Here is a 27,870-nt window from a genome sequence, read left to right as displayed (position 1 = left end):
TAATATATTCAAAGTATTTAACCTGGGTGGCCCAATCAGTCAAAAAGATTGGTCACCTTTGGGGCCCTACAGTAGATAAAATTCAAAAGTTAAAAAAAATATGTAAGTAAAAACACAATAATTATTTTAATTAGACTTTATACACTGACAATACAAATTACAACAGGACTATAGCCAATGATAGAGAGGGCAAACTGGTGTCAAGCACTCTAAAAACAGCCCAGACCATAATATTGCATTGACCATAACTATCCACTGTAAAAAATAAACAACAATAAATAATGTTAACAATATAAATAGATAATTTCAATTTGACACTTGGCACAGTGACAACAGGTAACATATGTGCTGACATTTTCCATGAATTGCTCTTAGTAACAACTCGATTAAAGTAAATTAATTTATTTTTAAAAATGTTACAAACATCAAAGAGCTAAAATATTGACGCCTTTGATTGCATCACTTAATCAATAAAAAAATAAACAACAATAAATAATGTTAACAATATAAATAGACAATTTCAGTTTGACACTTGGCACAGTGACAACAAGTAACATATGTGCTGACATTTTCCATGAATTGTTCTTAGTAACAACTCAATTAAAGTAAATTAATTTATTTGTAAAAATGTTACAAACATCTAAGAGCTAAAATATTGACGCCTTTGATTGCATCACTTAATCCATTAAAATTTTGTTTATAAATGAATAAATAGTTGAATCACTGTCCTTGTTTCTAAAGAACAGGTTCATTGAATAAAAATTTTCGCTAGTAGTTATTGTATGATCAGGCGAGACTTTTTTTATTCCTTGTTCTTAGAAGTTATTTTTTTAAAGATCGTAAGAGGAGGGTGAAAAAAGGTATGTTTTGTTATTTAGCAATAGTTTTGCCAAAAACATCCAAACGGAGGAGAAAATAAAATAAAATTTTATTGGTGAATCTACAGTAAACATTATACAGTAGTAATGAGATGGTTAAATGCTAATAAATTTACTGTACATAAATAGGAAGAAATACTACTATATTATTTTTTACAGATTTCATTCAAGGCAGCAGCAGGTGTAATAAAAATAAAGAAAAACTTTTATTTTTTCTGAAATTTCTATTTTTTCATTGCAGCGGTTGCACTAATTGGCCAAATATAAAATTGTATTTTTATTCAAGACCACCATTATTGGCAGGGGGCCGGTTTGTTAAACAGGGTTTAAAAAATGTCTCTCCTAAGCTTTGAACTTTGCAATTCCCAATTCCTGATTTATCAACAATTTTAAATACTGCCCTCTATAGGTATAATCAATTTCATGCTAAAATAAATACTTTATAGTGCAGTATTAACAATAAACTCCATACTCATTGTACTGTATAGTAATGCAATTACAGTGCTGCAGAAATGTATGGTTAAAGGGCACCATGCATGAGTAACCAAAAAATTAAAATAATAATCAATTTGGTGTAGAATACAATATGGCCACTGCTAGGCTACACCATAATTTACATCCAAGGTTACATAAAAACAAAATGAGCGTGCTATCTATATATTTGCAATGGTTTTTTTCTTATGTGAATGTTACAAAAGAATAATTAAATAAGTAAATAAAGAAATAACCTGCATTTGTATCTTTCCTATTAAATCAATTGTTGAACCTTGCTAATCTTAAACAGTGTGTCTTCACAATCCATATTTTGAAAAAAAAAAAAATACAACAATCATCATGTACGGGAAGCCTTCTCTTTTAGGGTATGGAGAAAGTCACAGTTTAGAATATGTTTTTTTGTACTAATGGAAAAAAAATGGCTGAACTACTGATCACCATTACGTTATCTTCATTAGTTAAACCTATACTTTTCACAAGATAGATGATGTGTGTCACCGCTCCTATTCATAGATATGTTATGTTTTCTAATAATACTGATCATTTTTTTAAAATTTTGCATTTTATCCATCCTTGTTCTAGCTGTTATGTTTATTCCAGGCAAATAATTTTCTGATGCAGTTCTAAAAGCTCATCTTTAAATTCCTGAATAGTACCTTATTTATAAATTTGTGGTGTTCGTTAATTCTAATTTTAAGTTCTTTACTTGTTTGTGAAATTGTAATTTTGCAAACCATATGACAATGACATATTTGACAATAATCATAAAAGACACTTATGTGGTCATGATGACAAAGGTTCTGTACTTTAAAAAGCATACAGTAAAAAAGATAATTCAATTGTGTTTTATATGCATTTTTTTAACATCCTGTTTCAAAAATTTGATTTTGTTTGAAAATACTTAGCTCATTTGGTAGAATATGATAAAGGTACTAGGTTGGGGTTCAAGAGAGATAAAATTATCAAGTAACCATAAGGAAGTGAAAAGCTTTTAATGTGTTTAGCTGTGTTGAATAAATGGTGTCCAATCCAGTCAATAACTTAGGACCCTTAATGAAAATATTAAAGTCTTTGAGATTTGGAAGTGGTTTTGATTTCTTTTGAACAGTAAGCTGATGAGATTGCAATAAATAGAGAAAGCCATAATTATAAATTAAAATTATTGATTTTTTCACATAATAAGAATAACCTTGTCTATAAATTCCATAATTATTATTATTATTATTGTAATAATATTTATGAATTTTTTTAGTTGCATAATATTTATTATTGATTTCAAAGTCTACTTTAAACTGGAGTGTATGAGGAAACTTACTGTTTTATAGCTGAACATTTGGTAGTTAGTGTTATCGACATATTTACCTTTGTGTTGACATTTCCAGTCTGTTTAATAATTATTCTATCCCTTTGACCTTAAAATTGGGACACACCCACTTTTGAAAGCAGGTCATTAATATTTATGAGTCATTCGAAATGATCTATTGTATCCTGTTACCACATTGTGAAGTGTTCGGTGAAGCGTAGCGACCAACACAACAGCATCAGACCACCTTTTCTGCACAGTTAATTTAGATTTCATTCGCCAGACACAGGCAGTGAGTGTGTTCAGTGTACTTGGTGATTGCTTAGCTATTAATAATTCAACCTGATGTCGTGATATGTGGTTTCCTACCAAGCTCATCTTCTCGGAGGCTTGTAGACATCATTAATTCCATTCTAGATGGTACCATTGTCACCACAGGAGAATTTTCTGCCTGTTGTACATTTACTCAACATCTAGAGTAAACCGTGGCAATCATTCTGTGTTTGTCAAGGGTGTTTTTAAAGAAGTCACAGTATTTGAAAGCATCCAGGCTAAAGTGAAAAAATACCTGTGACTATGTGTTGTTATACTTAAATGAAGATTTGAAGGCAGTGACATTGGCAAAGGAAACTAAAACAGGGCTGTTAATAAACGTCCAGTTTTTAAAATATTTTTTCTTGCTTTGGAATAAAGTTACTTAATTTACATGTTCAAGATGGTATTTGGAAGAACCAAGTCTCAGAGTCGACAGTTACAGGTTGGTTATTTTGGGGGTCTGATGGTAGCTACGCTACTATTTGTCTTGTATTCTATGTGATGGGGCAGCTGACTGTCAATGAGTTAAAGTATAATTTTGCTTAAGCTGCCCCTGATCAAAATTTGTGCATTGTACCGTTTGTAAATGTGCATTGGTCGAATCAATAAATGAAATGAAAATGAAATGTTATTGGACAAATTATCATACAGTACTGTATCTTGTAATTTTTGATGGGGTCTCCCTCAGTTTAAAAGCCATGATACTATAGCTTAGTAATAAAATAATATCCAGAATAAATGGCAACTATATTTTGGGATTCCAATAAATGATTATTTTATGACAAATATTTTTTAAAAAGAGGAAAAGAGACCACTCTGCTTATTTTGTGTGTAAAAACGCAACCTCAGATAAGCAGCTAAAAGGAGGGCGCCCACTGCAATCTGAATGTGTTTTGTACCAAGAAGTTCCCACTACGGTTTGTTTGTTTTATTTGTTCTCCACACAATAGTGCAACAATGCTTCTTTTCAGTGCAATATAGCAGGTCCACACTAATGATATGAAATAGATTTTTAAAAGAGAACTAGCAAAATGATCTTTCGTTTTGGAGGAGATTTTAGATATGCCATTAATTATACAATCAACCTTAAAATCGTTATTTGACAATTGTTTATGAAGTTATAGGCCATTATATACGATTCTACTGTGACGTCACTGGCGAAAAAAGTAACAAAAGATTGTGTATATAGCACCGCATAGGGTATCCACCGCATACGATCTTTGCGTCACGATTAAATAATATATAATGGCCTATAACTTCATAAGAAATTGCCAAAAAACAATTTTAAGGTTGATTCTATTATTAATGGCATATCAAAATTCCCCTCTAGAACAAAAAATCATTTTGCTAGTTCTCTTTTAAAGTAAAATAGAGGAAACAAAAATTTTACTCTCTGTTTTTAAAATGTCCTGTTGACCTTAACACATTATTGTGGAAGACAGTAATGATTGAATTATGAATAGGTATATTGATAGGGTAATAATTGTATGGCCTGGAGAAAAAATAATATGCAGACCATAGAAATAATGTTATTTTACACTCAGCTCAACAGTGAAAATGAGTGATTCTGCCGATTATCAGTCGCACACTTTGAAATTGCTGGAGATTGCAGCTCCAATATTTGTATTAATGGGGTTCCTTTGATTGTTGAACATCTCTGTAGCGTAAATGCATCCTGTTATAAGCGAGTGACTGTACTTTCAGTTTCACTATGTCAGTTTTAGTTTCTGTAGTCCACACCCACAATGTAGTCAGATTGACCTTGGGATTTTAGTAAATTTTGTAGTAAGAAAGTGGAGGGAGTACACAATTCATCCTCTGGATCCGTCATTGCAAGGTAATAACAAAACATAGTATGGCAGATTGTTTTTTAATACTCTTAGGCTTAGGTAAATCTTATAGGCATTATTGTAGTGCATGGTGTTATAGAATACAGAAGTGGACTTAAATAGAAGCATCTATGTGATAAATCTGGATATTCAACAGTTAAGAATAGCTTTTCAAGAGACATTATCTGGTATTCTTGTAAGTGGCAAATCTAATTAAAAGCAATTGCCAGTATACACAAGATGTATACATTCAGTGATTTATATTTGCTTACATTACATCTAACAACAACTTACCAATTACAGTACTACAGGATGAAGCTACTGTATGCATACAGTACTGCCTCTTTATGCAGCTATAGGAGGGCGCCCACTGCAATCTGAATGTGTATGTACCAAGAAGTTCCCACTACGGTTTGTTTGTTTTATTTGTTCTCCACACAATAGTGCAACAATGCTTCTTTTCAGTGCAATATAGCAGGTCCACACTAATGATATGAAATAGATTTTTAAAGTAAAATAGAGGAAACAAAAATATTACTCTCTGTTTTTAAAATGCCCTGTTGACCTTAACACATTATTGTGGAAGACAGTAATGATTGAATTATGAATAGGTATATTGATAGGGTAATAATTGTATGGCCTGGAGAAAAAATAATATGCAGACCATAGAAGTAATATTATTTTACACTCAGCTCAACAGTGAAAATGAGTGATTCTGCCGATTATCAGTCGCACACTTTGAAATTGCTGGAGATTGCAGCTCCAATATTTGTATTAATGGGGTTCCTTTGATTGTTGAACATCTCTGTAGCGTAAATGCATCCTGTTATAAGCGAATGACTGTACTTTCAGTTTCACTATGTCAGTTTTAGTTTCTGTAGTCCACACCCACAATGTAGCCAGATTGACCTTGGGATTTTAATAAATTTTGTAGTAAGAAAGTGGAGGGAGTACACGATTCACCCTCTGGATCCGTCATTGCAAGGTAATAACAAAACATAGTATGGCAGATTGTTTTTTAATACTCTTAGGCTTAGGTAAATCTTATAGGCATTATTGTAGTGCATGGTGTTATAGAATACAGAAGTGGACTTAAATAGAAGCATCTATGTGATAAATCTGGATATTCGACAGTTAAGAATAGCTTTTCAAGAGACATTATCTGGTATTCTTGTAAGTGGCAAATCTAATTAAAAGCAATCGACAGTATACACAAGATGCATACATTCAGTGATTTATATTTGCTTACATTACATCTAACAACAACTTACCAATTACAGTACTACAGGATGAAGCTACTGTATGCATACAGTACTGCCTCTTTACTCATCGTGAACCATATTGGGAGTTGAGTTGTAGTCATGAGAAAAATTAATGATATGATTTGAACCCAGGAGCATGGAATTAGAAGCCGAGTGCCATTTAAATATACTGTAGACTTGCTGTCTCTGTAATGCTAGTGAACTTGATTGAACAATATCAATTTATTCATATTCTGATATTTACATTATAGTTATTAGCTCCATTTGTGAATTTGAACAAGAGAATAAATATTTATACTTACAATACAGTAATATACATTCCTTTGTTCGATTACTATTACATCCTTTAATGATACAGTAGGTTCTTTATTTATTTTTTTTTGCCACTCCGAAATTTAGGAACTCTTCCATCCATCTACTCTCTTTCATCCACCTAAACTTAGATCAACTTTTGATACTGCTACCAAACCCTCCTAAAACTTATGTCCTTAAATCAATAATTCTTATATCTTTTAAGTGCCAGTGAAAAATTATATAAGCACTATACAAAAATTAACTGCCAATTTATTTATGTTCAGTAGTACTCAATTTAAAGATTTTAAGGGAAAAATTGGAACTTTCTTCCATGTCACTATAAATGATTAATTTTTGATGATTTTAACTTAGCAATTCAAAATTGTCATTGACTTTTTTAAAAGGTTCTTGCAGATTTTACCGTGATGCAGTACAGTATATTGTTAATTAAACTATGATCGCTATTATTTATTTTTTATTTTGACTATTTAAATGTAGAGGTAAAAAATCTCCTATACTGCAATTTATCGACCGCGTATTTTTTTCCCCCAGTAGGAACTGAGCAATTGAGAATTTATAATTTACCGGAAAATAAATATTGTAACCTGGAAGCTATAGGCCTAGATATTTACTGGTATGTTACTTTTTACAGTGAACAAACAATATTTATGTTATTCTTTAAAACTAAAAAGAAAAAAAAAATCAGACCATAGCAAATATACTGAAAAGACCAACTGGATAACTTCTCTACCAGCAGCATACTGCCATACTGAAAGGTGGGGCTTTCTTGAGGAAAAATATTAGGCCTAGAATATCCCCTTGTGCAGTCTGTAAATGAGGGCATATTTTTGAAAAATTAGGCTTAAAGGTTATTTCTAAATGTAATTACAATGTAAATACTCAGTGGCTGAGTTTATTTTAGCTGCAAACCTATTTTCGGAATGATTGTCTGCTTAAATTTCAGATGATAGTAGCTAAAGTATTCCTTTACACAAATATAGTAATTACTTTTAGTGTGAGAATACTATGCCAACTTCCCAATGGTATTTTATCTCATGGACATACTTTACAGTAATATGATATTTTAGGATGATAAATGTTTTTGGTTTCTTAAATTAAGATAGACTAAGATACACACATTTTGTGATGTTCATTTGAATAATAATAATAAAATAATAATATAGGGATTTATACCTCACCTTTTGCCAAGGGATACAAGGCGCTGACTATGTTGTTATTATTACCCCTGGCCCTGGTCATCGGATCCATAACAAAACCAACACAAGTGCAACCTACTCCACTCCCTCGGGAGTAGACCTATTCAGGCATACAATTTAATGCCAAACAAACTATAGTAATACTGTACATGCAATGCCACAGCTTCCTACCAGGTACCCATTTATATTACTGGGTGCCTTGCCCAAGGGCACAAGCAATATGATGAGTGCAGGTCTCGAACTCCTGATCTCACAATCACAAGTCCAACACCTTGCACGCTGCGCCACATGATCTTACACGCTTAATAAAATTCTGTTTAAAACCTAAGAAACAGTAATCTTACTAGCTTAAATCTTCTATTAGAGCATGTTTTATACTTGGCCTTAAGATCACTTTTGAACCAGACCTATATACAGCAAAGAGAGCTTTTTTTATGATACTGTATTTTGAATTTTCAGATGATTGATAGAATGACAGTATACTGTACTGCAGTAAAAAAAAATTGCAATCTGAGATATATTTGCCATTAATTTAACCATGAATAATGCTTTACTATCATATTACATGTTCATAAATATATGGTTCTTCAGTTTCTTGCCACCAGTAAAATTATATTGTAACTCACTGCAATTCTATATTTAATGTACTAGTAATCTTTGTAAACAAAACACTCATATGATCAGTTGCTCTTGAAGTTAATGATTACTATCTCGCTTATTTCTTTTTTGTTTGTTTACATAACTGCCCACTTGCAGGCAAGTAGACACTTTTCTATCATCTCTATAATTGTAAGAGTAAATTTGGGTGGAGATGCGAGATGCTGCCATTGCATCGTAAATTAAATGAACAGTCTTGCTAACCATCCCACGAGTTTGAAAAGATTTTTGGATGATTTTTGTATTATACCGGGTGTATAAGACCACCCCGGTATTCCAACTTTTTGCTGGGCATCAAAATCTTATTTCCCTGCTTTTAATTGCATTCATTCATACTAACGGTTAATAGCTTAATTTCAGTAGTAGTACTTGTTACAGGCGACAGTACTGTAAAGGCCAACTCAGACAGCATCGGCCGACCAGGCCAACCCGATTTATCGTCGGGGACAGTTTTAAGCCGTCGTGAGAAATATTAAACATGTTTAATATTCTACTACGCGACTGCCCCTGACGCACACCATCGCACCTGCGTTTAACTCACACAGATCCGACGCGACAACAAATCACGTCGGGCTGCATCGTACGACGCTGTCTGAGTTGGCCTTAAGACGATCATGTCAATTTAAAATTCTAACATTTTTACATATTGCTTGTATAAGACGACCCTCCCCCCTCTATTTTTTTTTTTTTTATAGTAATTTGCCATTTGAAGCCTTGCCTTATACAAGAGTATCATAAACCCTGAAGTGGTTGAATAATCAGTCTAGGGATTTTTTTATTTTTCTAGCAACATAAAAAGCGGATTGGTTTGATCTACCACCATCAGGTGTTTAGCCAGAAAAAAGAAATATGCCGTCAGAAATAGAAGACGATCACTTGTCATGTAGTGACAGCTGAGATGCAAAGCCCCGAGCTTAGGTGGGTGGGTGGTATTAACGCGGTAAAAGTGGCCTTCATAAATAATTGTTGGCCGTCCAAAAGACAGCCGAACGGCTCGCTGGCTCAGCCTTTGACCACCATACATGTCTCATTGTCAAGTAGTTGTGGGTCGGACTCCAAACCTTGACGTAGGGGGAGTTGGTACAAGACCCTTGTGCAATCCCTAAATTGTGTCCCTGGGCAATCATTTTTTTTTATGTTAGTTTCAGTTTGGGGCCTACTCATCACATGATTATTTATGAAATGAAAACTAACTTATGCCAGGAGGATAAATAGGCTTGTTGTGTGGGAGAATTTGGGAACACCCCTCCCTACTGTACGGTATATTAGTGCAGTATAGAGCACAAATGCCAGGGAAAGATGAGATGGGCTCCCTGGTTATAATATTAGCGCTCCGGTTCAACTTACTGTAACTTGCGCACCCATGGAAAGTTGAGTAGTTTCTCGTCCTAATATTTTGAATATGGGTATTACCAAGTAGACACATTGAAAGCAAATAAAAGGAGTCACTAGACATGATTCATACCATGTATCCCCAACTATGAACAATTGAGGAATTTTGGGAATGTGAGTTTTCCAGATAATCTGTACATTTCGTAAAATAAAGGGAATAAAAAAAAAATTTTTTTTTTAATTGGTGAGGTAGAGAAAATCGATGGGCGAGGGACGAGAATCTAGTAATTTTTTTTTTATTTAGCCTTATCTACAGTAAGTATTTGTGTATAATATTTAAAACATTGATTTGTTAAAACTTTATGGCCTACCATTATATTTTGATGCTTGGTTTGAATTGAACTTGTTAATATTAATGTTAAAACTCTGTTAGCTGGTTCAGTTGTGAGAAATGTATAAATCATGAATTCTAGAAGTCTTTAAAATTTATGGTTAACATGATCATTAAATTTCATGTTATTCAATTCTAATAATACCTGTACTGTAGCTAAACTGGAACCAAAATAAGGTGGACCTTCAGTAGCCTAAATATTTACATAAAAGAGCTTTGTTTCTGCCAAACAAGGACTTATGTATGATGATTAATAAAGCTGTCTTGCAGTCTAAGTGCACACATAAACTGTGTCAGAGGTCAAGGCATGTAAACAAACAGTCTGCCACCTTTTAAACTGTAGTCTGCATAATTTTTTAAAGCATTAATATTTAGCCAAAAGTGCTACAGTTTGTGTCTACAATATGTGCTTGTGTCGCGGAGTTAGACATTGAGTGTTGTCTTTAGTTTTTACCAAATGCAAATCATGGTATCTTGTTCACCTAATTGTTGATTGAAGAATATTGCAAATAACCAATTTTATTAATCTTGGGCAGTGGTGTTTATGGATTTGGCTATGCTTATACTGATAGTTTTAAAATTCCAATCTATAGGACTGCGATCTTACAAGTTACATTAATGCAAGTCACACTTGGAAAGCAGGTTACTTTGTTGTTAAAGATTTTACATGTATTGAAAACTTGGCACACATGTCGGCTTAAATGCTTGTTTACACTATAACGATAACGATCAACAATAAAAAGTTAAAAAGCAATTTTCATGTATAAAATAAATGAGACATTTCACACTAGCACGATTTGATAATGATTTATCGTGAATATTTCTTTTATTTTCTGTATGCATATTTGGTTTTTATCGTTGATCGTTATCGTTATACTGTAATGGAAACAGGCTTTTATACAGTGACATTGGTGACAAATGAGCAGTTTCAGAATACAAGTAATACAAGTTGCTATAATTATAATATTTTATTAGTGATCTTTTACCTTGAATAGACACAATCCATCAGGGTTAAGGGGCTATTTGGCCCGTTATAAACCCATGTGTTTATTTCTTTTGTTAATTTTTTTTTATAATTAATGTAATGACCACAAGGGTAATGATGATGTAATCACTGAAGGTTATCATTACCTCTATCACATTTTATCAGAATGTATCATCAGATCAACAACAACTTTTATCTTCATATTTTATCAATAATCATGCAATGGTTATGAAATAAAAACTAATAAAATTTATTTCCTTAAAATACAGTATCGACAACTATTTTTCAATTTCTTATTTGCAGAAAGCAGACCCTGAGCAGCTGTACACAAAGCTTGAGAAAATTGGGAAAGGTTCGTTTGGCGAGGTGTTCAAAGGAATTGACAACAAGACGAAAGAAGTGGTTGCCATCAAAATCATTGATCTGGAAGAGGCAGAAGATGAGATAGAAGACATCCAACAGGAGATAACAGTTCTCAGTCAATGTGACTCACCATTTGTCACCAAATATCATGGATCATATTTGAAAGTAAGTCTTAAGGTTAATTTGTGGATTGTTAAAGTCACTAGAGTAATGGACCAAGGGTCCTGAGTCTCCTCCAAGTCACATCTCAGAAATGGAGATGGTCTCTTGCGCTCCTGCAAGAATTAGAAAATCTAAGCCTATCTCATTAGGAGCCTATATTTACCAGTTTTTATTGTCAGTTGTCTCCTGGATGTTGGCTGGTAAAATGTACAATATCACCATGTGCAGCAGAGTGTATGGATGTGTTTACCTTTAGATATCCCAGTTCTTCCAACTAAGGGCCCCTGCAGTACATTGTATGGATACAGGAGAAGAATTAAAACTGAAACATCACAAAAACAAATGTTCTTAAAATGGTTTATACAGTGAGAAGACTATTATTTTATTCTTTTTTTTCTATTTAGTTTTCTTTTTTCTCTTAATAATTGATGTGTACTGTTCTGTTTATTGCATCTTTTGTGATCACAATAAACACAAACAATTTCCGAAGAGTTGTACAAGTTATTGTCATGTTACAACTTCTGCTGCATGTATGTAGAATCAATAATGTCTGGTCATGGTCAAAATGAAAGTACTCTAGACTATACCTTTGCATGTATTTTCCCTTTGTACTAATTTTAACAGCTGGGTTAGGCACCGAAAGGAGTTTTGTCCTATACTGTAGCACTGTAGTAGGCCTACTACAGTACTATAATAATGTAATTTTTTTTTTGTATGTTTAACTGAATTTTTAAATCCAAAGATTTAAAAAAACCAAGCAAGAAACAATGGTACTTTGTATTCTTTAACATATTTGAGATTGTCTGCATGTATGATCACCACGTTGAGCAAGGATATTCAACCAGACACAGCAATTTAGTTTATTGTTTGGTTTTCAGTTGTCCTTAATGCAATGAGTATGATTTAAATGAAGAATAATTTTAAGTCAGATCATTCCCACTTCTCCAAGTTCTTGCGTCCAAATCTCAATTCTGCCAATTACCGGTATATTGGATTTTTCTGATTTATTTATTTATTTCCGTCTTTTGTGTGATAACACTTTCAGTGACATAGCACTGGTATCACAAGTGGATCACAAGTAAAACGAATGAAAGAGAAACCAAAATGAAAAAAAAAAAAAAATAAAAAAAATAAATAAAACTTAAAGCAAAAACTAATGAGTAAAAGACAAAACAAATTGTACATAAATATAAAATTACAGCATCGAAAGAAAAAAAAAAAACTTAAAACAAACAACAAAAAGGGAAGAGGTAAGATGAAAATCAGTAAAATTTTGATACCATATTTTGTCAAGAAGAGGGTAAATAGAACTGACAATTAATTATTTTCAGTGGCGGATTCAAGAGGGAGCCCAGCTGGCCCTCATCCCCCACTAAATTTTTCAAAACTATAGATAAAAATGGAGAAAAGAAGAAATTATATTCAAATTTAAATTCCGTTATGACTGACAATTAATTATTTTCAGTGGCGGATTCAAGAGGGAGCCCAGCTGGCCCTCATCCCCCACTAAATTTTTCAAAACTATAGATAAAAATGGAGAAAAGAAGAAATTATATTCAAATTTAAATTCCGTTATGACTGACAATTAATTATTTTCAGTGGCGGATTCAAGAGGGAGCCCAGCTGGCCCTCATCCCCCACTAAATTTTTCAAAACTATAGATAAAAATGGAGAAAAGAAGAAATTATATTCAAATTTAAATTCCGTTATGACTGACAATTAATTATTTTCAGTGGCGGATTCAAGAGGGAGCCCAGCTGGCCCTCATCCCCCACTAAATTTTTCAAAACTATAGATAAAAATGGAGAAAAGAAGAAATTATATTCAAATTTAAATTCCGTTATGACTGACAATTAATTATTTTCAGTGGCGGATTCAAGAGGGAGCCCAGCTGGCCCTCATCCCCCACTAAATTTTTCAAAACTATAGATAAAAATGGAGAAAAGAAGAAATTATATTCAAATTTAAGTCTTAAGAGTGCCATTTCCTTCCGTCTAGAGGTGCAATAATCATACATTTTCTTACCTCTGCCCCAACTATCATGTGAATGAGGTGGTCTAGACCTCCCTGGGCATCCTCTGTTTTGAATTCCTAGATCCGCCACTGCTATTATTTGACAATCCACACTTCCACATGAAAACCGGGACGGCCTCCCGCGAACAAGCAAGAAGCTCCCGGAAATAACCAGAAGGATTATTAACCAGATTAGTGGCAGATTCAAGGGGGAAACATGCCCCCTCCCCACCTAAATTTTTTCAAATTATAACAAAACGGGAGAAAAAAGTCATATTCAAACAAGTCTGATAGTGTTATCTCTCCATTTAATTCTGCGAAAATCAACCATGGTGGGGCTGAGTTGGAAGGACCTTCCATCTATGAAAGTGTCTTCTGGCTACCGCGCCCCCCTGCCCCTTCTACTTCGAATTCTTGGATCTACTGTACCACTGCAATTCTCCCGGAAATGACTTCTTCCAACTTGGGACCCATGGACTACGACAAAATCATAATGTGAAATGATGATTGTACCTGCATTGTGCTTCGTTGTATCACAGCGAAGGAACAACAAAATACGGTATATATAACGGATTGATTGAGGTTATTGTACAAAATAATTATGTTTCAAATTATAAATACCTACAGTAATATTAAGAGACAGAATTGAGGTAGCTGATTTTGGTAGTTTCTGTCAAGGCTTTCGCAACCCACCAAAACATTGTGGTGACCTGCTGGTTGGTCACGACACAGTGTGTGGAACATTGGTCAAGTACTAAGTTTAGGCCTAGTGGTGAGAATGAAAAATAATGTTTATTGCTGGTGAAGTGATGCATTCGTCCAGCTGCCTTTTAGGCCTCAATAGCTGATTCAGGATGTCCATGAGTTTATTGATAACATTGTTAAGTAATTCTGTAAAATTCCCACATTTCCCATAGGATGCAGACTTGCTGGTTTTTAATATTCCAGAGGGTATCACTTTATAGGAGGGATTTCCTTCTGGTGTTAACAAAAAGTCACATCCACTTTACTTCAAGGTATTTTATGAGAGTGTGGTTCAAATTCTGAATTTGTTTTTCCATGTCCAAAAAACCCTTACCCCCAAACCTCAAGAAACTCGTTTAAATTGTCAATAGTTTTTTTTATATTCAACTAAATTTTTGAGGTTTATTGTTTCTTGGTATTTATTTTCCTAATTTACAGAAACAACAATACATCTTTATTTAATAGACTAAATCGATAGGTCCAATTTCATGTTATATGATATTAATTATTTGTTATAATTTTTTTTTTCATTTAACTATCTGTACCAAGTTAGCTGTAAATTACAACAAATACATGAAACTTGTTTAAAAGGATTGAAATAAAAGTAGCTTTGATGCGATTTTGAAATAAGTTATGACATTTTTTAAGGAACTTAATTTACATTGATTATTAAAAGTTTGTTACAAATTATTTCAATCTCTGTCTAGAGTGCTTCCTGCATTTGTTTTTATGGTTCTATTTTATTTGTTTATTTTAACACCAGGTTTCAACTGAGTAATATACAGTAAAAACCAAAATGTAAACAATTAACACAGCTTCAATTTGAATAGGTAGTTTTAGGATCAATAAAGGATAACCACATTATACTGGTACCTGTAACTTACTTGTATCCTATTTTTTTCCTGTGTCTATGTTTATGTTATCTAGTCTTGCATCATGTTGAGGGTGTATATTTGTCCTGGTTTTTTAGTCTTTTGATTAGCTTGTGAAATGTGCTATTGTTTGTGATAAAATTGTATTTGTTTTAATTCAATATTGTTAATTTGCTGTTTTAAAATGCCTAAATGCTGTACATTAAATATAATTTTATTATAACTCTTTTACCAATTTTCAATTACTTTTTATTTTGTTTGAAAACAAACAAATAAGCAAAAACTCATGAGGGGAGGTTATGCTAAGCAAGTGATTTTTTTTTTACTTTGACCTTTCACTAGTAGGATTAGAGTTTGAATTACAGTTATAGAATTGGGAGTGAGCCAGTGTGTCAACCAACAATTAGCAGTTTGTTAATTCTGTCAAATGTCAATCTGGACTTAAGTGAACATATGGTAAAAAAAATTTAAATTACCATTTAATTATCAATAGCAAAATATAATATTAAGTGGTTTTAATGATGCTTTATTCCAAATCTTTTCCATCCCGATTTTCTTTGACACTCATGCATGTTGACTCTATCTTCCCCTCTTTCCCACTTCCCTTTTTTGCTATTATTGCTATTATTCTGAGCTGTCTTTCAAACATATGCATCCACCCCATGCATTTTAGTTAGTATAAACAGGCTAAAATACATGGGATTGCATTATTAATTACCGGTAATGCCTGAAAATTGGCTTTCACACAATAAGGTACTTTTGTTTTCCCCTCCCCTTGGTAGAAAACTTATACCAAAAATATTGTACCGACTCAAGATTTTCAAGCTTTTGGGTTGGTTCGGCGCTTGGAGAACACTATTTTTTTAGTCCTTCCTAAAGTTATTTAAAATTGTCATCCTAATTTATATAATTTTTATTAATTTTATTGTTATTATAAATTATACACATTGTATTGACTTTCGAAAACCATTATTTGAATGCAATGTTCTTACATACTGACCGCTTTTTTTACTGTAGGGACACAAAGATCATCGTAGATTAGCACTTAATAATAATAATAATAATAATTGATTTGAACGTACTGTATACTTTTGTATCAGTGGCACACTTTATGCAGTTACCATAATATCACATTTCAAAACCATGACCCTAAAGGTGGTCCACAACCCACTAAGCTGTGACAATTAATTCCTGATCCAAATGTCGTCATAGGTACAATACACGGCAATACCAATGGCTTAAAAGCATAAAACATTTAGGTGTTACTCTGTTTATCCTTTGTGTATTCTCTTTGAATCGAAAACCACTTCTTGGGTGTTTCCTTGTTACATCATGCAAAACTTTGAGTTTTTTTTGTAAGTGCAAATCCTTTGATTTGCCCACCTTGTAACTTGCACCATATTTATTGCGAGCTTTTGGTATGTAAACTAAATTTGTTAGGTGTGACATTCAAATAAGCAAAAATACTCCCATGGATTTGTTTTCTTAACATCTAGCAGTTTTTAACATCAGGCATTTTTTGAGTAGGAATACAAAGATTTATTTTACTTTCTTTTACAAAAACTAATTTTATTATTTACCAGCCTGTTTACCTCTAGTAGTACACGAATGAATAGTATAAATACCCTCACCAAGAACATTATTTCAATTTTCCTGGACGTGAAACAACTACATGATTCATTATCAATTTGAATTGTTTTAAATTTTAAAAAAGTGGGGTTAAAAATGAAATCCAAATGTTTCTCATTGTACCAGTGTTATAACATGTGTTACTGTTTGATTTTAAGATTTATCAAATTTGTCAAATTGATTTCTCGTAAATTGTAGGAAATGGATAAGGCTCCACCCAAATGTATATGTCAGTGTGTTTATGTGTCATCTGTTTACTATCTATTCATCATTCATTTAAAAAAATATCTCAAAGATTGCGTTAACTTTAAGTTGAGCATATGGCGTTAGTTTCTGTCCTTATGACAATTGCTTTTCACTCGGACCTACAGGTCTTTTGTTAAAGTTTTGTGATCTGTTCTAATTTATTCCTTCTATTATTCCAGGACTCCATTTTATTGAGCCACACACAGTACAGTATATAGGACTTTCAGAAAAAGACAATTTTGGAGTAAAAGTTTAATTTCCAACATTTTATTTGTCCTATATATTATTATTAACATCAAGAATACAGTAATGAAACCAAAATTTCCTGTGTCCCTGTGAAGTATTCATTTGAAGTGATTTCTGAATGAAAACATGACCATATAATGCCCAAAACGAGTGTTTATATTCTTTTCATAAAGATCGCGAATCCATGCGAATAGTGCCCGCGATGATCAAAAAGTGAGATTTACTACAGGCATACGTAGCTCAAATTCAATATATTTTGGATGAAAACGATTGATTTTTTTTGCTTGAAACTTAGTTCTACGAGAGTTCGTAAATGAGAGGTTCGTAATTGGGAGATGTTAGTAGAGCCAAAGTAGTACTGCTGAGACTACCTAGTACATGTGATTGTAGTTACACAAATATTTGTATTACCACATACTGTTACTAGTCTTAAATGTACTAGGCCTACTGTACCTAGTATTGTACCATAATATTCATTTTCCTTTTGTGTTGCAAGTCAATTCTATTGCTGTTATAGTAGGTTGGTTTTCTTTTGTCTGTGACACACAAAGGAACTATTTTTTAGTGTGGCTGAGGTGGACCAGGAAACAAGGGTAACCCTCTTTCTTTGGGGTCTATAAAGCAAACCAGTTGTGTTCCCTGGCCTTCAGAGTCTCTATCCAAGAAGACTTGGTTTTAGCAATTATAAACCCTGAGCACTGCTGTGCCCCTGCTGTACTACTCGGCCACTTGCTCGAGCATTAATAGAATTATTTAATTTAAAAAAATGATTTCAGGCACTTCCTTTACTCGTTACAGTACTAGGGATCCTAAGCTGGGAGAACCACTTCTGGGAGATCTGATTAAAATGTAAAAACATGAAATCATGATGGATTTGCGGGAAATGGGGGGTTTTTTTCAGGAGAATTTTGCTTTTTGTTGGGGAGTACAGAAGGCTATACCATTTTCTGCGTGACTTCTGTGGCTCTCAAGAGGCTTGAGACCCTGCAATAAGAGAACACAAAAAGGCACAATATAATGTAAATGTTAAATAGTTATATTGTAATTAACACAATTTTAAATATCGACATTGTCATGGCTGCCAGTTTGTTCCTCCAAACAATTTTACATCATCATACAGATAGTTTTCTTCTATTTGATGTTCTCTTAATTTTTTTTTTAAGGGAACAAAATTATGGATTATAATGGAATATCTGGGAGGTGGTTCAGCCTTAGATCTGATGAAAGCAGGAACCCTTGATGAAGTGTACATTTCAACGATTCTGAGAGAAATCCTAAAGGGACTAGATTATTTACATTCTGAACGGAAGTTACACCGGGACATAAAAGGTGAGTAAATGCCAAATCATAAAGCGTCGTATGATGCAGCCCGATGCATATTTAAAATTCTACAATGCAACTGTCCTCTGAAGCAGACCTGTCGCATCTGCGTTTAACTTGTACACGCCTAACACGACAACAAACCACATCAAGCTGCATCATGCTATCAATTTTTTTACGTGATTATATATTTTTTTGTTCATTGTCAATTAAGCTGGCATTCACATACTCAAGCTTAATTTATTTTCAAATAATAATTCATGAAAATTAAGCTTACTATAGCTGCATTACAAAAATATATTGTAAAAAAGGCTTATTGTAATTGAAGATATAATTATTGGAAATAAGTGCCAGTTGACAGTTGACAAAAATGTACATATTTAAAATATTAAATAAACAATTATAAACATGGAAATTACATTATAATTTACCATTAATTATATTATGAATTTGCATCTGAAATTGTACTAAACAATTACAATATAGTGGACAATTATTTTGTACAAAATTAACAATTATTTTTCAAGGTGTGTTGAAATTATAATTATCTGCATGGCAATGTGTCATAAATTGTCTATTAGTAAATACTCATCTTTTATAAGTGTTAAATGTTTCAAGTTGCATTTTGCAGATGAGGTGGACTCATCTGTTATGGTGTTCATTCCATGTCATTAGCTTGTTTCTGATAAATAATTTAATTAATATTTTACTTCACATTTAATACTATTAGTGATGGTGACTCTTAAAGCACAATGTAGAATAGAAGATTCAAACAACTATGTTATACTGTAAATGTATTTCCTTATTAATCACATATCTAGATAGATGTGTACAGTAATAGATAATTTGTTTTTAAATAATTATATATTATGACTAACCTCTAAATAAATCTAAATAATTTTATACGTATTAATTTATTAATTTTTTTTGTTTAATTCCTAGTTTATATCCAATGTTGTTTAAAGATACAGTATATACACCTATTAAAGAGCTATTAAAATAGATTCGCTTTGTTAAGATGGTCAATAAATAAATATCGTAAATATATATTATTTTTGTAGCTGCAAATGTACTATTATCAGAGAATGGAGATGTGAAACTGGCTGATTTTGGTGTTGCTGGACAACTGACGGACACACTCAACAAGCGGAACACGTTTGTAGGCACACCGTTCTGGATGGCCCCGGAGGTCATCAAACAGTCGGCATATGATTCAAAGGTAGGCAGAAGATTGTTCATAAACATGATAATACAGTATACAAATTTTGTTTTAAAATTGTAACCTATATAACATTAGTAATAGCACAGGTAGTGGGCTTATCCTTTCAACACCTCCCACTGAAGAAGTGAAAGGTCTCACTTATCCGCTTCATTGTCTAATTCAATTCAGCACATTCTAACAATTGTCTTCTATAGATAAATACATTTTATGAGGAATATTATTAGTATAAGTTGCTTGGCAACATCAGTCAGTCATAGGATGTTGAGGATGTTACAGATGTTTTTTAGGTACATATTGATAAGATTGGTGATTGTGTGTTTATTTTAATATTATCACATAGATGCATGGTAGCTCATTTCATTTTAATAGCTAGAATGAATAAAGACAGTAGTTTAAGTAGCTGACTGACCAGGCACACGATTAGACGTCAAGATGTTTACATTATTTTAGATACATAAATAAATAGGTAATCGCATCTTTAATACTTTAATATTATCACTTAGATGTGTGACAGTCTCTATGCAATTACAAATCTTTTTTTTTTTTAATCTGGAAAGCTTGTTGAATACATGAAAAAAAGAGATAAAATCATTTAATTTACAATGCAAAAGGATAAGAAAATATAAGGTTTTGTTCTAAGTTGGTTATTGGCCTCTAGTATTTTTTTGGGTGAAGTGTGTCCATTAATTAGCATTGATTGTTCAAATAAAATGGTGCAGACCCCGGTAACAATTTAAATATCATGCTTCTCATATCATTTTCTCATCTGTCATGGATACCCTTAGATAATTTTTACTAGTAAGAATGACTAAAAACCAGCTGAATTGCCAATCACAGGATATACATGTCAGGAGGAGCTTTTCATTTTCAAAGTGGACCATGTGGATTATTATAGCCATTTACTAGCAAATCTAGAAAGTATAAATGCCACAGGTTGATTTGTTCAGCATGTAATAAGTGTGACAATATTGGCCGGATAATGATTAACGTTTGTTTCTATAACCTTTTGATCAATTCCCTGTCGTTCAGCCGGAAACTATGTACGGATTTTAACACTTGTTGAACAATATAGTATATTTTCATAGCTTGTGTGATAAGTGAGAATGATCCACACCATATAGGATGAACTGAAAGGCTTGATTGATTATTTTAAAAGTGGAGAAAAACTATTCGAATTTTGATATAGCCATTGTTTACAAAATGAGATTTCAGAATGTTATACCGTATTCACTATTTGATAGCTACAGTAAGTGAGTAGCATGGAATGGTTAGAAAATTGAAATCATGTATTGAAATTATGAACGATTGTTCTTGATATTTTACTGCTTACTGGTTTAAGCCTTTGCTAAGTCCACCCCTCTGTAAGGTGTTCTACAGTAAGCCCCCCTGTTTGTAGGCCTACTGTAGGCACAATTATGAACTCGCCCACTTTAAAGTGTAGTTACAGTACTGTATAACCTGACCCTTTCTTTCAGGTACAATTTTGTTTACCATTCAGCTTTAGGACATTATGTCCAAACTTTTTTGTATGACTACATTGAAAATGTTCCATGGCCAATAAATAGCCCTAGGTAAATTTTCAATTTAGTAAATTTAGGTCAACTAAAACAATGATTCTGATGTGGAAAAATCTTTCTGGCTGATGGATTTTTCAAAACCAGAATATTGAAATTCCATAATAATAATTTAAACTACCGTACTTGAAAATATTGGCATATATTTCGAACCTTATGTTAACTGAAATTTTACTATATCAGTTGGTCTAAACCATAGATGGGCAAAGTGCGGCCCGCCAGCGATTTTTTTGCGGCCCACTAAAATGAATTAAAATCCCTATGTGTGCGACCCACCAGTCGCCATTTGCTAGGAAGCACCTTGTTTTATATGGCGCGACACCGATCATATGTAAAAATTACAATTAAAACTCAGAATAAATTGGTGTTCTTGGAGGATTTTGGAAGCACACGGAAACAACAAAGTTTGATTGCGGCCCTCAGTGTTAGAAATCAAAAATTCAATTTGGCCCTCCAACCGATTTGTAAGCTAAACATTAAGGATCTCAAAACTGTAACCTGAATAAATATACAAATCGCCGGTATCTGCCTACCAACTGTTACTCCTGTGCAATATAGGAATTGCACTCATATAATGGCAAATATTATTATTTTACACTACTCATTTTTAAACAATACATCACCTCTAGTGAAAATAAAATATATGTTAAATTCTAAAATACAGGTTACTGATTTACCTAAGAATAAAATAGAGAACACCAATGAATCTATTCAAGTTTTATTCATGAAAACTCTTTGTTGAGATATGATTATTTTACAGAGTCGCCCATGATGACCTTGTATGGGGCGATATCAATAAAAAAATATTTTAACCCGCCCTCCAATTTCTAAAGCCCTGTAGCTTACTCATAGTAGGATTCAATGTATTTATTCATTACTTAGCATTTGTTGTGGCTTATTGAAATTCAAGGCTAATACGTTTTTGTATAGTATCTAGCTACATACAATCATTGATGGAGTTTTGCACTTTTTTTGATAAATGTTGCTAGGCAACCATAGAATAGATATTCAAATTAGATTTGCAGACAAAGTAGGTTATTGTGCTTTTGGGCTGAACAAAGGTGGAATATAAAGGTAATGTACTTTCTATTGTTATTGGTTTTAGTCGGATATGAATGAAGTGTATTACCTTTTTAAAACTATCACATGCAATGTTTTCTATAGAAAATCAGCTAAAATATTCTGTATTAAGCATTGAATTCTAGTTTATTGTGTTATTACATTTATTTTATTTTTCCTTTGAATTGCATTTTTTTTAATAATACCAATTCCAGTCTTCAAAGAAGCAGTCAAAATTATAACATAAGCATACTTAATTACAACATACAGAGTAGAAAACAATATGAAAACATAATACAGGTACCGCTAAATTACATTTAGATGTATATTATAAATTGGAATCTAATATTGAATCATTTATAATATACATCTAAATGTAATTTAGATGTATATTATAAATGATTCTATATTATAAATTGGAATCTAATATTGAATCATTTATAGATAAATGGCATTATTTATCATTAAGTTTAAGGCTCATCTGCTCATAATTTTGTAGATTGTTTCATTGTTTAAATACTCTGAATATTATTCAATTTCTTTTTCCTTGAGCATTTTTTTCCAGTTTTTTTAACAAAATTTTTAGGTTTAGGGAGTGGAACTGTTTTTATTCATGAATTCTTGAGCCTGGGATTGGAAAGCAAGCAGCTGCTTTACTACCAAATTAACTCCACTCCACTAGCTATTGCCTGTGCTATGAAAATATGATTTGTGATGTCAAATCCAAGAATAAAAGCAATCCATATCAATTTCCTTATCAGGTAGTAAACAGAAGTTGAAACAGTGAAGTAATTTATGATGATACTACATGCCCTAATATGTTCTAAACCTCGCGAGAGTTAGTAGAGTATTGGCCAGCCCTACCAGAATACCAGGGTCCCAATTCTACAACAACTCATGGGAATCTCCCGGAAATCACAATGGTCTCCCGCAAACAAGCTAGAATCTCCTTCAAATTCATAATATTTGCGTGATTTCACTGCTTTATTATCAATTGTCTCACGGAAGACAGTGCCGATGTGTATCACTACAGTATGTGCAGCAAAATAAAATGATGTGTTAAAAAAAGCTCATTTAAACAGATTTGGAAGTGACTTCCTACCAACTTGGCAGTGGTGGCGCTAGCGGGTTGCGGGGGAGGGTCAAGCCCCCACCCCTTACTGGCCAGTGATCGCCGGAAAGTCAGACCAAAAAAAAAAAAAAAAAAAGGGCTAATGAAATGGAATGCATGTTTTTATTGAGTTTGAGAGTATACAGTTAAACTTGCCAAAGTCGAATCCAAAATAGTAAAATGTTGATAAATTGTTCCACTTTAGATAAAATTTGAATTACAGATCGTTAATTATTAATGGAAAAAACAACAATTTGGCATGTAAAATAAGATCAACTTTAGAATTAATTGTGTTTTCCAAATCTGAGAGTGGAATTTCCGGCCATCCAGAGGTCCCATTATTGAGGTGGGGAGACGCCCCACTCCCAAACCCTCCCCCTGGCCTGGTCAGGAGGTTGGTTCTCAGTTGCGCTGCGCACCAAAGTTATTCTTATCTAAGCCCCCGCCCTGTCAGCCAGTTTCCCCACCCCCACTAGAAAATATATCCTACAGCAACCACTGCAGTTTTGGACCACAGACACTGTGCAATAAACACACACAATTATGTACTGTAGTCAACATTGCTAGTGAACACCAGGGTGTTGTCAGTGTTGTGGTTTGCACTAGGTAAAGGTAAAGTTCATGAGTTAGGAAGCATCATGATCCCTGTTGCGGTTCCAATGACAGTGAGGTTATGCATTGGGCAAGAGGCCTAGAGAAAAGTTGTTTGTGCCCATGACCATAAATTTGTGTATACTGTAGCAAGGGTATTGCATCTCAAAGGGTAGTACAGCTCAGTATAGGGACTAACAAGGGCTGAAATTTCCACCAACTTGTTTTTCTCACAGATTATAGTTTTTTTTTTTTCATTTTTACCAATTATGTTTGCCGTTGGAATGGTGAATCAAATACTAATATGAAACTTATACAGTAGTGTCAGATTGTTTGTTTTTGTTTAAAGTGCGGCATGCCCACAGTTAAACTATTTAAGGGTGCCCTCTGCAATATTGTGGAAGTGAACTCCCTACAACATATTCTAATATAATAATTAAATTCAAGGTTTATTCCAAAATGACTCGCAGTTAAAAATTGAATTACAAGAAATGGTTACAATTTACATATTACAAATATAAAAAATATACATTAAAAACATTTTTAAAAAAATGAAATTTAACAAGATAAAGGAAGTAATAAATGTTACGAATAAAGTTGAAAATTTACACTAAAACATAATTGAATTTATGAATCAAGTGAAATTAAGAGAGAAGGGTTCAAACAGAATTTAAAAAAAAATATTTACAGATTGGATTACAGAAACATTAACATTACAGTACTCCAGAGAATGTAAAAATTACATGAGTATATTTATTATTGAAGAAGATGTGGCATTCTGAAAAAAAAACCCCCAAAAAACAATTAAAAAAAAAACAACAAACGAATAATAAAAACAAAACTAGGTACATCCTGGTGCGTAAAAAGTCAGTCTGATGTCAGAGGGTGGCCCTCCAAGGCTGTGTATCATGGAGCAACCTTTGTTTAGGTACAAAAATAGTAGAATGAACTCTATTTACTGTACACTTTGTTTATTGTAATGCTCACAAATTGAAACTAGACACTGGTGTAGAGTAAGTTTAACTTAACACTACAGTGTTGAACTTAACATAAACATAACATCTATTCATCACTTCCTTTTCGTCTGAAAACTGTTTGTCAGAGAAACAGTGTTTTCCCACCAGGAACTGAATGGAAAATAAATTCTTATAGGATTACACATTGTTTATGAGGAAATTAATTCCCAAGATATATACAAGTGTAAAAAAATGAGGTTGTTAATGTGATTAGCTTGACCTTTTTGCTAGTTTTAAATAATCATATGCATTGTTGTTGTTGATTGTACATGTAATGCATGTTTGTATAAGAGACAGGTTTACGGTGGTTTACGTAATTTGAACCCAAGACCCCAATATTAAATGGCAAATGTCCTTCTGCCAGTCTACATTTCCAAAGGGATTATTAATTATAGCCACTAACTTTGTCAAGTATAGCTCTGCATAAGCCTGGTTCCTTTACAATCGCTACATTCTATCACCGATAGATTTCGGTACTGCTGATTGGTCTGTCAAATCTGGAAGCCTCTCTGATTTGTGTTGTGCAAATACCCAGGGTATTGATTTTACAGAAACCACACCTAGCGATAGTGTAGCTATTTTACAGAAACCACACCTAGCGATAGTGTAGCTATTTTATGGGTTTGACAAAAGCATGTGATTTGCCTAAATATGGTCATTTTGACATCACATCATTACTATATATGGGTGTATAGTGTGGACAGAGCTTCAGATAAAGACATTACTGAGTTATTATTAATTTGTTTCTTTTTTTGTTTGTTCTTTGCAGGCTGACATTTGGTCACTAGGCATTACTGCAATAGAACTTGCCAAAGGCGAGCCACCGAATTCAGACCTACATCCCATGAGGGTACTATTCCTAATTCCGAAAAATAACCCTCCACAACTTGATGGGTCCTACTCAAAAAATTTTAAAGAGTTTGTAGACTCTTGTCTTAATAAGGATCCAAAATTTGTAAGTACCTATATATTTGATTAATTTTCCATTGCTGCGCACCAACTGCGTCAGCTGATGGTTGGTTGACTTGATTATTATGTTAAGACAACAACAAAATGAAGTGCTTACGATGAATTGTTTTCGATTACGATCCACTCAGACTGATAATCGACAGATGCCAACTGATCTCACAGATGCCTTGTGTGCCCAGCTTAAGAATACATTTATACATAGCTTGTTAGAAGTATAACATTAAAGACCTAACCTTTTTAATTATATAAGGCATGACGTAACTGTAATTAATTTGTTTTCTTAAAGCGCCCGGCAGCTAAGGATCTTCTTAAGCACAGGTTTATCAAATCAGCAAAGAAGACCTCCTACCTTACAGAATTAATAGACAGATTCAAGAAGTGGAAGGCTGAAGGCAATGAAAGTGACTCTGATTCAGGCTCTGAAAAGTAAGCCATAACACAATTTGCCTTCCATACCGCTCTATATCAAAGATTTATATGACACATTTTGGCTTGCATACCACTATATCAAAATTTAGCAATACATTAATTTTAGAATTATCTATTTCCTGGTACCATACCATTTTCCTTAACTCTGTTGATACATGCAACATATTTTGCCTTCCATACCTCATTTGTATAGTGACATGTATTACTCATTTTGCCTCCCATACTATCAGCTGTTAAGTATAAATTCAGAATTAACCTTTATCAAATTAACAATCCTAATACTTTTCTTCCATCCAAAAATGTGCCTTTCCTTCATGTTTATAGGCCTTACATTCAACTCATACATTGCCTATTATTATTTTTTCATTACTACAGTGAGGGGGAACCATTAGGTGGCAATAATAATACATCCGCTGATTGGATATTTGATACGGTCCGTAATGGACCAGGTGCAGTTGTCAATCAAGTACCGGCCAATGATGATGAGCGGAGGCCAAAACAACCCAAGTCAGAAAACTTACACACCTTGTTGATGCCATTATTGGAAGAGGTTTGTTGACTTAATATATGAACTGTCATTGAGAGAATTAGAATTTTTAATTGAGATCGAGCAGCTTAGCTAAACTGGTGATAGCCACAGTTCGTGCTTGAACCATGAAGATTCTTTTAGATCTTTTGTTCCTGGTGTAATTAATTATTTAGGTTTTCATAAATTGTTTTTTTTTTGTATTATAGAATTGTAATTTTTTCCTCTAATAATGTAAATAATATGATAGATTTTTGGTTATGGAGCCTTTTCAGGCCCGTAACATGACTTAATTTGTGGGAGGTTCGTTTCAATAAAAAGTGGACCCTTATCTCCAGTACTCTGAAGAACATTGTAAATATATCTAGGAATATCAAGTTTTCGTTTTTAAATGCGGACCTTCTCCAGTTTTTGGACGGTGTTGTAACCCACTTAACCCCCCCCAAGCTACGGGCCTGGAGCCTTTTCACACCCATAATGAGTGTAGGTTACCTCTATCAACTCCATGGTGGAAAATTAGTTCCACTAATAGGGTTGTAGCTGTAGAAAACTAATGGTGAATGGTAGACATTTTAAGTGTGGGTGGGTAATAACAGTGGTAAAATCTACATAATAAGAGTGGATTTTAAGGATGGGCCAGGGGATTAATAAAGGTGGATGGGGTGACGGGGCGGGCATGAAATTATGGTGGCTCTGCCTACCTTCGCCCACCATAACTAAATCCCTGCACCAAGTCGTTTAAAATACTAAAAATGACCATTAGGTTTTCATTGGAATAAAGATTTAATTCAGCATTCTAAATTTTCACGCACTCCCACCC

General features: G+C 33.3%; 1 protein-coding gene across 3 annotated transcripts in view; it reads left to right on the top strand.

Moving 5' to 3' along the window:
• The window catches only part of LOC117119083 (serine/threonine-protein kinase 24-like), a 43,444-nt gene that overhangs the window by 9,814 nt on the left and 5,760 nt on the right, over positions 1-27,870 (top strand). For 2 of the 3 annotated variants that reach the window (XM_033263892.1, XM_033263890.1), the window contains 6 exons: positions 11,262-11,486; positions 18,397-18,562; positions 19,615-19,772; positions 25,896-26,081; positions 26,382-26,521; positions 26,900-27,074. In XM_033263892.1, coding sequence (XP_033119783.1) covers positions 11,262-11,486; positions 18,397-18,562; positions 19,615-19,772; positions 25,896-26,081; positions 26,382-26,521; positions 26,900-27,074 — 1,050 coding nt within the window. Of the gene's footprint in view, positions 1-2,934; positions 3,434-11,261; positions 11,487-18,396; positions 18,563-19,614; positions 19,773-25,895; positions 26,082-26,381; positions 26,522-26,899; positions 27,075-27,870 lie in introns of those variants that run through there. The other variant, XM_033263891.1, reaches the window with a different exon arrangement.

Source organism: Anneissia japonica, unplaced genomic scaffold (assembly GCF_011630105.1).
Source record: "Anneissia japonica isolate Jap-2015-1 unplaced genomic scaffold, ASM1163010v1 scaffold1792_len1028045_cov167, whole genome shotgun sequence".
Lineage (NCBI taxonomy): Eukaryota > Metazoa > Echinodermata > Crinoidea > Comatulida > Comatulidae > Anneissia > Anneissia japonica.
The sequence above is the reverse complement of the archived record's forward strand: the minus strand, read 5'-3'. Positions and strand labels throughout refer to the sequence as shown.